The sequence below is a fragment of the Micromys minutus genome (assembly GCF_963924665.1).
Source record: "Micromys minutus genome assembly, chromosome: 13".
Taxonomy (NCBI): domain Eukaryota; kingdom Metazoa; phylum Chordata; class Mammalia; order Rodentia; family Muridae; genus Micromys; species Micromys minutus.
In genome coordinates this window covers 33,641,246-33,654,150 of record NC_137982.1, presented here as the reverse complement: position 1 = coordinate 33,654,150, position 12,905 = coordinate 33,641,246, and the positions used below count along the sequence as shown (strand labels likewise).

General features: G+C 47.2%; 1 protein-coding gene across 2 annotated transcripts in view; it reads right to left on the bottom strand.

The window, feature by feature from the left end:
- Positions 1-12,905, bottom strand: part of TANC1 (tetratricopeptide repeat, ankyrin repeat and coiled-coil containing 1) — a 221,004-nt gene that overhangs the window by 58,779 nt on the left and 149,320 nt on the right. For both annotated transcript variants that reach the window (XM_080927145.1, XM_080927144.1), the window contains 2 exons: positions 12,040-12,170; positions 10,830-11,016 (listed from right to left, as the gene is read on the bottom strand). In XM_080927145.1, coding sequence (XP_080783271.1) covers positions 10,830-11,016; positions 12,040-12,170 — 318 coding nt within the window. The remainder of the gene's footprint in view (positions 1-10,829; positions 11,017-12,039; positions 12,171-12,905) is intronic.

Below are 12,905 nucleotides of genomic sequence, written 5' to 3'. Positions count from 1 at the left end.
CCCTGAGCTCACTGTTTCCTGCTCAGGACCACTGGCCTCATGCCTATCCACGAAAGCAAGCCGGTGTGAGTGGGTTCTGTTCCTGCGGGAAATCAAGATGATTATCCCAACATTCCTGCACGTGCTAGCAGCCACACTCCATGCCTCCATCTTTCTGGAATCAAGCCAGCCTTCCCCGTGTTTTGAAATGTGTTTACATGCAAGCGTAACAAGCGTGGCGACTCCTCCCACGGTGGAAATAGATGCTGCTGACGTTCATGAGAAGTCTGCTATATGCCAAAGACTGCTAATGTTTTTACAGGAGTGGCTTAACTTATTAATGAGTTTATTGTTTATTTATGGGAATTCATTATTAATAGAAGCTCTGTTAATAAGTTAGAAGCATAAAAATACAATCAGTCCCATAAAACAGAACTGTTTTAAATCCAGTCTTTGGAATTCAGAGTGCCTGCCCTGAGCCATCTTGTAATACGTTTTCAAGGTTGCTCCAACATCTAAATGATGGTGAACTAAAAGGGGGAATGGAATGTCCATGCAGGAGAGTGGGGTGGGTGGCAGTGACGTGATTGGTTTCCCTGTCGTGGCTATTTTACTGGTGTCACCTGTCCTTTAAAAAAGTGCATCTCATGGCGATCAACGTTTTTGCTACATTTGCTCTCCCCTGGTACCATGTGCTCTTCAATGACTATCTCCGTTCTGACTATGACCCTGAGCTGGTCTGGGCTCCTTGGTGGCAGGACAGGCCGATGGTTTAATTCTCACAGAGGGGGACAGGGTTTTACATGGTGAAAACCCTCAAGTGCTGGCAGTGAGAGAAAGAAGAGTGAATGAGAGAAGGTGGCCCTGGGCCACTGGAATTCACCAATGGAGAGTAGCTACTTCCATTGCTTTTTATTTTGTGGTACTGAGTGTCATACCCAGGGCCCCGCACTTAGGGAAGTACTCTACTACTGAGCTACACCCTGAGCCCTGAGTCAGCCACTTGAAAGGGAGGCTAGAAAAGGTTGGGATTCGTCAGCAATGAGGAAAGCAGGGTGCTGAGAGCTGGCGTCCGAAGCCCAGTGGGGTCACCGGCCATACTGCACAAACCACGAGGGCTCGGCGCGGCTATCACTAAGGCCCTGAAGCAAACCAGTGGGGCAAAGAAAGGCCAGTGATTCCATTTTCCTTGCCCACAAGAGGCACACCTCGGAGGACAGGTCCAGTCTTCTAGAGACGAAGAAAGCCAGCTCTCATAATAAATCAAATACTGCTGCAAAAGACTGCAGGCTGAGCAGCAGCAAAAGGTCCTGGGTAGATTCTTAGTATAGTCACTTTGGAGAATGTGTGTGCACACATAGCCACACACACACACACACACACACACACACACACACACACACACACACACACACCTAGGGCAAGATCTTAAATATAAAGACTTAAAAAAACCAAACCAACCAAACAAACAAAAAACCCAAAAGCCTCTCTACAGTATGGTTTGGAGAGATGGCTCAGCAGTTAAGAGCATTTGAGTGACATTGCCACACCCCCATCAAGCAGCTCAAACTGCCTGTGATTCCCTCCTTTGAAAGATCTGGGGCTGGAGAGATGGCTCAGTGGTTAAGAGCACTGACTGCTCTTGCAAAGGTCCTGAGTTCAAATCCCAGCAACCACATGGTGGCTCACAACCATCTGTAATGGGATCTGATGCCCTTTTCTGGTCTGTCTGAAGACAGCTACAGTGTACTCATATTAAAAAAATAATAATAATAAAATAGATAATCTTTTTTTTAAAAAAGGATCTGATGCCTTCTGGCCTCTGTGGACACTGGCACGCATGTGCCATGCACACAGATATATACAAATTCAAAATAGAAGCAAGTGTTTAAGAATATTTCTAAATATGGCTTGACATCCCCTATCCCCCAGGGATAATCTGAAATCGTCTAATCCCTCACAATTCTACCAGTTCCGTCTAGCAGCTAGCAGAGATGCCAGGCTTTGTGGACAGAAGCCTGTCTTCATCACCTGCCTTGTCTGAACCACTCTTCCATCATGGACTCAAGGCCCACAGGCCCACGTTCCATCGCGCTGTCAGGGACTGTGCTCTCTCTGCTGTGCTCTGGCTTGCCCAAGCCTGGGATGTAGGAGGGGGCTACACAGTGGCTGTGGCTACAGGGGGTTTGCTATCACTGGGTCATCCACTCAGTCACCAAATACTGTACTGAGTAAAGGCAGAGAGTAACTACTCCCTCCCAGCTTTTCTTCAGCCATCTTTGCCTTCTCTCAGCTTCTATGTTGGAAGTACACTTAAACTTGGCATCAGAAAACAACAACAACAACAACACAAAACCAGTGCAGATCCAGAGCCAAGTGTCTCTCACTAGGACCTAAATCATACTGTGGGTTTAAAAAGCATTAAGTTAGGCAGATTACAGTGCAAATCCACGCCTAGCCCAGTGGCCAAGCTTCGGGTGCACAGTGCGATCCTCCTTGAGCTGCAGAGGGAAGACAGGTGCAGAGGAAGAGTGCACGTACACCATGTGAACACACATCTACATCAGTATCTCAGACACAAATGCGCTGGGATCCAAGCTGGGCTCTCCACCTTTTGAGAACTAGCGCCGACATAAACCCACGCCCTGAGCGTGTCTCTTTTCCCGCTGGGAACCTAACAGCGCTCTCTGACCACTCCTAGGAAAGCAGTGATACTGCATGATCCTGACTTCTATCTTCTCTCTGGTCTCATTTCTTCTGATTCACACCCTCAAAGAAAACTCTACACATCTATGAATGAGCACAGCTTGTCCCCTCAGGAGCAATGAAGTAATGCGTATCCTTGAGAAATAACATGTCTACTACGGTGGTTGGCACTCCCGGCATAACCCAGTTATGGTGTGCCAGGCTCTGGTCTAAACCCTTGTCATACCTCCACTCACTCACTTCCCAAACCCTCCTCACTGACAGGAAAGCCCCACAACTCCTGCCTCAGAACGCTGTTCTGATCCTGCCACATTAGCTCCAGAAAATCTGGGACAGGTTCCCTGATGCATTGATAAAATATGTACATACACTGCTCTAGTTTATTTACTATAAAGCACATACCTAAAATGTATTTTTTTAAATGAGGGAAAATCAGAAATTACATTTTGTTTCCCCAGCACTGCATAGGTTGTCTGTCATTCTCCACCTTCACAGTCAGAGCTACAGAGAACCCCGCCCTTCCCTGGGGTTGGAAACATCTAAATAGCAGGTCACAGTCCAAGTGCCTCTTAAATTATTAGCACAACAGTTCTTTCCTCTTCCCGGACGACCGAAGACAAAGTAGCTTTCAAACATCTGTTCAATGGACGAAGGGAAGAACTTCAAAGTTAAAACATTACAGCAATGGATTAAAAAATCAAAGATAAGGGGAAATAATGGCTGCTTACGAAAGTGGAAGAAAGGCAGAAATGGTCTAAAAAGGGACATCCAGGCTTTTTGTGCCTTCTTTGCACTGACCAAAGGAAGGTCACTGACCACTTCTGAATTACACTTCAGTGCAGCAAAGGACCTCTGAGGCTGACAGTCAATGCAGTTCCGAGTCGAGGCAGCATGGTAGCAGATCCCCGGACAGACAAAAGGTCTCAGTCCCCTCCACTGGACTCACACCTCATACCAACAGTTGCTCAGGAGAGATTTCCAGAGCACAAAGGCAAGGAGTGCAAAGCTCAATTCTACATGGCATCATCTTTCTGGCCAAGTATGCGGGACTGTACATCTCTTAAATCCCAACCCCAGGCCAGCCCCGCTACATGCTAGCAAAGCCAACACACAACAGTAGTTCCTGGCTCACCTGCTCCCAGAGCTCCTAGTATTTATTAGCTCAGCAAAGAGAAGGTTCCCTGGGAAGAATGCAAGCTACCCCTCCTGCCAGAGGGAATGCCCAGATGGAGCCCTGCAAACCTTCAGCTCCAGGGACTGTCTGGCTTCTCCTCCTGCACAGCCCCAGAATGGCAGCCTGGCACTTGTGGCTAGCTCTGCCCTTTGGGTGTTGTTCTGGGAACCCTGTGCACTGGATTGTGACAGCCAGGTCTCTGTACCAGATCTCCAGCTCAGTACTCACCTGCATTGCGCAAGGTACGCTTTGCCACAACATGCAGCAAGGCCAGGGACCCAGCTGCAGTTCTCAGGTACATTCATCAGGCCTTTCAACTGTGGAAATACCTGAAGGAATGGCTGCAGGCAGGGCGGTGTGGGAGGGAGAGGACTGGACCCGCCTCTCTCAACGAGAACAGGGCCACAATTGGATCTGGCCTGGTAATGAAAGTCTCCGGAAAAAAGCCTGAAGACCTGGATGTACCTTTTTGTACATGTTACATGGTGCTTTGGTAATGCTTTGAAAATCTATACATGGACTGCACCCACGATGGAGCTTCTGGCACACTCAAGTGATGCCACAGAGCTCCACACTCCTTGGAAAAGGGCACTTGGCAAACACGGTTGGTGCTTTTATGCACCTTTCATGGGAGACGTCCAGTCAGACAGTGTCAGGACTAACGATTTCATAGTCCCATAAGCAGACAGTTTTGAAAAGAGATACTGTGCCTTACTTTTTATTGTCCCAACACTGAACAAACGTGTTCCCCCCACACAGCAGGTGCCCATACATGCTGGCCAGTCCGGACAGAGCAGCCGGAAAAGCCCAAACACCCAGGGTGAATGCAGTCAGTGCAGACACTGCTGGCTGGAACCACCAAGGATTTCTCCCCACATTTACTATGTTACCAAATCATAAATGTAAAGAGAAATTTCCCTTCTTTACCCAAGAGATTTTAAGAGGCTTCTATATTTAACGATGATTTTTAAATTGCAGGCAATGTAGCAAAATGACTATTAACCCAGATCTGAAACATTCTAAATAGCTATTACCAAATCAATTTCAAAGCACTTTAATTTGGGAGGGGGGGCAATACGGGTGGCAGCGGGACAGCATTAGTATAAAACCAAAAGGGTGCGACTTACAAGTTTTAAATGAAAAGAAAGTACAGTTAAATGGCCACATCTGATCACCTCCCTGGAGACATAAAGTCACTGAAATAAACAGACTAAAGGCCACCTCCAGATTTACCTTCATTTCACAAGTCTGGGAGGAGGCAGAGAGCGTCAACAGAAGATAAAGTCAGTCCAAGGCGACTTCTCATGTTCATGGAAGCAAATGTTAGCACATCCCACCGGGTGGTGTCTGGGTATGGCCCAAGGGCCCACAGCTTAGCTCGAGCCATTCTTGCAAGAGAAATATTTCCATGAATGTGTTCCCATTAAAGCTTGTATTTGCTCCCCATTTCAAAATGGGTGAGAGGAGGGAGAGAAATACCAGCATCCCAGGAGAGCAAAGGGAGAGAAGCAAAGAGCTGAGATTGGCTTTCACCCCCCACACCTGCACTGCCTTGGAGGCGGCAGACCCCTGAGGTCAGATGGGGGGCGGGGGTGGGGGTGCAGAGCTGACACATCATCTGGGAGAGACTTTCAGAATTGGGGAACAAGACCATTGCACAGAGCCCTCCAGTCTTCCTGGAGTTTCCTCAACACCATCTTTCAAAAGCAACAGGTGCAAGTGAGAACCTGGACAGGCCAAAGTAAGCAGTGAAGAGGAAAACGGAAAGGAAGAGACTTTCACCTCTTCCTCACCATCAGCCAGAGTGTCTAATGGTTAGACTAACTTGGCATCCTTCTGCTTGGGAAATCTACTATTCATAAAGAGGAAGAATCTTTACAATGTGGTGGGATATGGTTTTATTTGTTTTGAAATCTTGGGGCAAGTGAGACAGCTCACTTGCTACACAAACCTAACAGCCTAAGACTGATTCCTGGTACCCCATAAAGACAGAAGCAGGGGAGTGACTCTATCAGGTTGCATATTTATGTCGAGAATTGGTTCTAATGCTTTGTCTTAACTTGGCTCCCAAAAGCTGGCTTTGATTTGTAATAAAGAATTTCCATTCAGCCAATGGCTAGGCAGGGGGATGGAGGCAGGACTTTTAGATTTCAGGGGCAAGGGTACTGAGGGAGAGAGAGGAAGAAGAGAATCTCGTGATTGGGGATCAAGAAAGGCAAACTTAAAAGCCCACCAACACGTACTATTCCGGGAGAGTGGTCCTGGGGGCCATTTCCCCGACTGAATCTGGGGTAACAGAGATAAAATATAGATTTTAAAAGATGTTAACTCAGGATTACTAGAGGGGAAGTATATGCTAGCTGAGGGGGAGGGTGTGGGGTGGATATTTAGAAGTACCCAGCTAGTCAAGGCATACCACAGTAAGACCTGGTGCAGTGTGCATGCAACTAGCCGGGAACCAAAGCAGATTAGCAATCCACCACTACATATTTATATGAACAAAATCCTGGTAGAAAGGCCAGGGTTAATTTGTATTTCCTCTCTTCAACGAGTCTATCCTGTCTTCTTAAGTGAAAAACACCCGTTTTCTGGAAATAAGTATACACATTTAAAATACCTATCATCGGCTGGATATAAAAATTAAACATATAATTCAGAACATGCCTTAAAACACAGTATTTCTAGAAATATTTTGAAGGTCAGACTAGTTTATATATTATATTACTTTATATACATATATAAATATATATAATAAGATTTATTCTTCAAATGAATACATATAGGCTTCTCCCCCAAACTGGGATTACCACAGATTACAATTCCATTGGTACCAGTTGGAAACAACATAAAGAAGTGTCGGTAAGAAGCGTTTTCTCTGGCACAGAGGAAACATCTTTGAAGCCTGTCTCTTTATAAAAGCTTCTTCTGGAGCCAGCCACAGAAAGCTGTTTTTTCTGTGCCTGGTACACCTGGGGTTCACATTCAGCAGGTTTTCAGACTGCAAACTTGAAAATCAGATACTAACATCCAGGTAATGCCAAGGGTTTCAGTAAGTAAAGGGGAGTTGCCAAAAAACCTTTTCTTTAGAGTCGATAAAGACGCTCAGAGAATACAGTTAATCCCAGCCACTTAGCCAGTGCTTCTACACGACAGAATCATTGCGCTTCTAAAGACTTTAATGTTGGGAGAACCTGAACCTCTTGAAATAGAATAAAGCACGGCTTCCTTCTGGATCACATGGCAAAGTTGAAAAGGGGCAGGGAAGTTCATTAAGCTCTGGTCTCCCAGAGAAAGAATTGGAAGGGGGCCCAGTATGTTCTAACGGTCACTGGCCTCTTGCTAAACTGTGGAAACCCAATGCAGACGGGGTACCTGTGGTATCTGAGGAAGCTGCCCGGGCATGTGGTGGCACAAGCTTCCTCTCCCTGCATCTGCTGGGCGGAGTGACTTAGGTTAAACACAATCAGCATGCTGGAAATCAGCCTAAGTGGTAAGAGGAGGCTGAGGAATTTTCAAGGGCAGGTTGGCACCTTTTGAAATGTCCCCTAACGCCCTGACTAAAGAGTGCTCAGAACACTGCTTTGAGCCTTTTGCTGCCCCAATACGGAGGAGGCCTGTGTGTTACACAGCCCACCCCGCCATATAGCCTTTGCCATCCAATGCTGGCTGTCCCGGATCAAAGGCTACCCCTCCTTAAAATGGAAAGCTAAGGAGAAGCTGGTCCCCTCTCCTCCAGGCCTGGTATAGATTTTGGAACATGGATCCTGTCCAACACATTCTACAAAGGTGCTTCCGAAGTGGGAAACCAACGTGTTTCATCTTCCTTTCCACCCACTAAGATCGAGGGCTTCTTGAGTCTTTTACTTTCTTAAATACCTAGGATTCCTAAGAGCTGGTACCACGAGCTGCAATTCATAAACTCATCAAGTTCTTGAGGACACAGAAACCACGTCGAACCCCCAGCAATCACAGAGCCACATGTACGGCACCCATACCTGTCAGCTCAGGCCTGGGAACCTTCAAAGCCTGCACAGATTGCACGAGGAGATTGCTCCTCCCCTCTGGTCCTACCACGCCTGCCTCTTCAGACACCTGCAGCTCAAGTTAGCCTGGAGAGGAAATTCTTGCTTCTTTTCCTTCTCCTCCCTACCACACCTTGGCAACAGGCTTTAGTGCCACAGGTCACAGAGGAGAACAGAGGTACACTGTCACCAGCACAGCACCCCTTTCATCTCCCTAGGCTCTTGACCTATGCAGTGTAAGGCTGGTTTCCAGGAGCTGGGTCTCCCATCTCCCGCAAGAGACTGTCAACACCCCCCCCCCCCACTTTCCCACTTTCAGCTCAATACTTCCGGCTCTTCATGCTTAGCCAAGTAAAGGGAATGTATTGACCAAGGAACAAAGGGCACTATTGATGACATCAACGGTCCTGGGGGCTTTAGATGCCTAACATTGAAAGTTGTAACCAACCTACTCAAAATAGGAATCCTGAGTGGTTCCTTATAAACCAACTACAAGTTCCCTACTCCAGTGCATTGCAGAATAGCTGCTATTCCTTCCTTAATACCCCGGACTTGGAGAAACATGGCCCCCACCCGCAGGGAGCCTCAATTAAGTAAGGAGACACTGAAGGAAACTGCTGTAGTGCCACGGAGCATATGCTATGAAGTCTGATCAGCAGAGATTGGGGGAGATTACATTAAATCAAGTGTTAGCTAAGAGCCTCCCGGCAGCTTAATGTTTCACGGGCAGTGCAGAAAGCTAAGCGAGCACCTTTGCTTTTTGTGCTAACAGGGTCTAGGGAGGTAGCTCAGCTGTATTCACTTGGTTCACATGTACAGAGCCTTGGTCTGATACCTAGTATTGCAAAATGAGTCAGTTTCAAAATTTCAGCACTGTACTTCAGTGAGAGGAAAGAAAATGACGGATGAGTGACTCTGTCCCTGAACACGCCTATAAACATGTGACCCCCAGCTTGGACGGCATCTTTAAAATCAAGGCGCATGCAGCGCCAAGTCTAGAACAAACAGTAAAGATGACAAGCCTGTTCCAAACAGGTAGCAGTGTCCAAATCCTTGGAGGGAGATTAAATTCTCGGACATGGCAATTCAAGAGCTAAGGAAGTTGTGTGGCTACCACTGAACTAACACCAAAGGTCTGTCTACACAGGACAGCGAAGAAACAGAGAGCAAGAAAAGCCTGTTGAAATGAATGCATAATGCAGAGGAAGTGGAGTAGATGAGAACCAAGTAGCTGGAAGCTGGAAAAAAGTAAATAAGAATTTGTGGTAAATCCTCCATCCATACAAAATTCCCCAAATCAGTTCAACCACAGACAGAAGGAGGCTGCTGAATGGCCAGGCATGACCTGGCCAACGTGGGGAAACAAGGATTTCAAACTGGTGGAATGTCACTTGTGGGGATGGTGACAGTGTGCTAAGGCCAGCTGGTAAGGACAGGTACATAATTTTGAACATCGTAGGAGTTAACCGATAGTTTAAGTGAATGAATATTATATGTAAATTACATTTTGGTACTGTGAAGCAACATCAAACAGATCTGTGAGAGTCTGATCCTGGGGCTGGAGAGATGGCTCAGAGGCTAAGGCTCTAACTGCTCTTCCTGAGTTCAATTTCCGGCAACCACATGGTGGCTCACAATCATCTGTAATGAGATCTGATGCCCTCTTCTTGTGCATCTGAAGTCAGCCACAGTGTATTTATATATAACAAATAAACAATAAAATAAAATGATTCTTTTAAAAAGAGTCTGATCCCACCAAAATTAGTGGAAGATGCCTCCTGGATGAAACTAAGTCCTTCGAAAGACTCTACAGTGAGCCCAGAGTCTGGCCTCAGTACTCTCTTGGGGGTGGGGTGGTGGCATCAAAGTCTGAACTGAATAAAATCAAAATTTGACTTTTAATTACACTTGGATAAAAGCACATGTGACTAGAGAATTCGGAGCTCAGAGCTTCATTTGACTGTGTCTTAATGTGGACATGGAGCTGATGAAAAACCACGCACCACGATTCCTTAAAAACATGGGCACAGCCCAGCAAATGAAAAGCTGGGAACTCTTCAGAAGAGACCCACTGTGATATCAACACAGGGAAAGCTGGGGAACTCTTCAGAAGAGACCCACTGTGTTATCAGCACAGTTGCAGGAAGAAGGCTTGAATGATACCTTGAGGTCCCACCCATCTACACCGTCTTCCAGTGGAAAGCAGGCAAGCTAAATGACTGTTCAGTCACTGCTGAGCATGCCTGCAGAATCACACAAGCAACCAGTCAGGGCTGGGACACAGAAATGGACACCCAGAGTCCTGGATTCTAATATCGCACAGGTCTACAGGCTAACGGATTCACCCAAATCCTTGATTTTCTAGACAAGGAGGCGTGTGAAGGAGTTGACTCCATGTTGCTCAAGCCCCTTAGAATTCAGTCTTTTTACCCTCAACTCAGGAAGGCTTTCTTAGAAAACCCTGGCCCCAAAACAGTGACCAGATTCCATTATAAGCATCAGAGAACACAGGCCCTATAGGTCAGAAGAGGGAAATGCAACCTTGAGATTTGGCTGTGGAAACTGCTTCATTTGCAGGGATCTCATTACCCTGTTATGGTGCCCTAAGGAGACCTGATGCCAAGGATGAACTCATCAGGAAGGTGGAAGGGTTTTTGTAACTTCACAGGACAGATCGGATAAGGTGGGTTTTGTTGCTGCTGCTGTTGTTTTAAAGAAAAGAAACAAAAGCACATAAGCCCAGTGATATAAAATAAACATCGAAAATACAGAAGCTGGAACTCATCCTCTCAGCTGCAACCAGCCCCCAGCTGTCAGCAGTGAGTGGGGCAGGGTCCGTAGCTCGACCTTCAGGGTCCGCACGAAGCCCCTCCCACGAGGGAGGTGGCAAAGAGTGCTCCGGGTGATACGCATCGAACCATTCCATTACCAGGCAGTGTGCTTCTTACCTATAATTCCACTGTCCTTGCTTTCCAGGGTGGAACTAGGGCTGCTAATGGTCTCACAGGGACTTTTGCTGGCGGCCGTCTTGCTGACACAGCTATTCAGGGTTGAGCAGGGGCTATCGGTGTTAGGCGAGGCGGTGCTGCTTGTCAGTGTGGAGCAAGGACTGATACCTTGACTCAGGGCTGTGCACTGCAGAGGGAGGGAGGGAGGGAGGGAGGGAGGAGTTAGCGTGGCTTACACGGTGGTGCTTCAACACATGTCTTTGTTTTGAACACTAAGATGATGACACTTAAACGCAAGACAAATGGAGACAGTTTTTTAGCTTCTGTAGCTAAACAGGGGCAGACATGATTTCTCCAAATGCTAAAAGAGATGTGTCTTTGTTCTGGCTGCCTCCTTTGAGGGCTCCCCAAAAGGGCAGCCCAAGCAAGACTTCAGTGGGAACACAAATTCATAAAGCAGAGATGGCCGACAGGCAGACTTCCTTTCATTGAAAGCCGGCGGAAGACAAATGGGTTGTTTGACCTCTGTGCGGGGAAACCTGGGGCCTGTGTTTCTATAATGCTTCACGAGCACAGCAGCCCGATTCTAGTCCTGAAGATTTATGAGCTGCGTGTTCAGGAAAGGAGACTGGGGAGCACTGTGGTCGCAGTCAACGCCTCCCTGGCCGCGCCTCCTCACAGAGAGCCTGGGCGCAGGGAGGCGGCGGTTTCAACCTTCACGCTGCTACTTCATACTCAGAGGTGGCAGGAGCTCTCTGGCACAGAGGGTGCCACCCTGAAGGATGAAACATGTGATTCTCTCCCATTTTGTCTCCACCTCATCTCCTACCCCACTGATGCCCCCACTCACCCCACCCCCCACCCCAACATCAGAGAGAGCACAGAAAACCTTAGATCAAAGCTACTGAGAGAACAGTGCTCCCAAGACAGAAGTAGTATAAGACAGCTTCCAGCCAGGTAGCCAATATTCTCTGGCCCATGACTGCAAGGTTAACGTTTTCTTAAATTCTGATTCCTTCTGTTTGTCCTTAACTACTTCCACCCCCATCCCCTGCAGACACCCAGAAAAACTGCTGTAATACATTTCAAAACACAAGAGCCCAGAACTCATTTGACCAAGCAATAGTGCGAGCCCCCCCCTTCCTCCCACACACACTCGTAGGGTGCATGCTAAGTGTGTAGGAAATGCAGTTTCTTTCTCCGGAATTACCATGGCTTCATTTTTGTCTTCAATGGTTATGTGTGTGGCGCTTGGGATCCCTTCACCCAGCAAAAATCCCAGCCTTGTCAACAGTTCTTGAGCTGCTGGAGAACAGCTTGGTTCATTATCGGCCTTTGCTCCTGGAACAAAGAAAGAAAACAATGGAGATACCCATCTGGGGAGTTTTGGCTTCGCGTCTGGATGAGCTCGCACTCCGACTGCTTGTCTGGCGCTTTTGTGCGCCCTTATAAGATGCACCAAGTTTGACGACGCTGCCCGTCCTCTAGCAGTATGCTCTAATTAAGGGGCTGCGACAGGTTGAGAAAACAGTCACAGAGAAACTCCAAATGCAAAGGGTGAAATATCTGATGTGAAAAAGAAGATTCCCCGTGTCATTATCTGATAGCATTCCAGTTTCTACGTCCCGTGAAAAGGGCACCACAGATAAGGGTTTCTGTTTCCCCTTCTCCTCAGAGGGAGGCCAGCACTGAAACCCAAATGAAACGCCACAAAGACCCAGGTGCTGGAGGACTTGGGTGAAAAACTGGACATATTCCACAGCAATGAGATCCAAAACCCAGTTCCCGCTCAGGTGTCAATCATAAGACTCCACCTGAAACAGAGACAGTGAGAAAAATCACGAGACAGGACCAATAATACACTGCTGTTCGCTCATGCCACGGGAGAATGGTTCTCGGCACACTGCATAAAAGGATAGGAAACAGGGTGTTTCCAAGGCCGGTCATCTGGATTTCTGTACTGGAAAGAATGTTCATGCTGAAATTCCACCGAGCTGGAGACTAAGCTCGAACCCAAAACCCATGGGCACTTAGATGTTGTCAATTATGGCTGGCAGATCTTTGACATTATTCTAA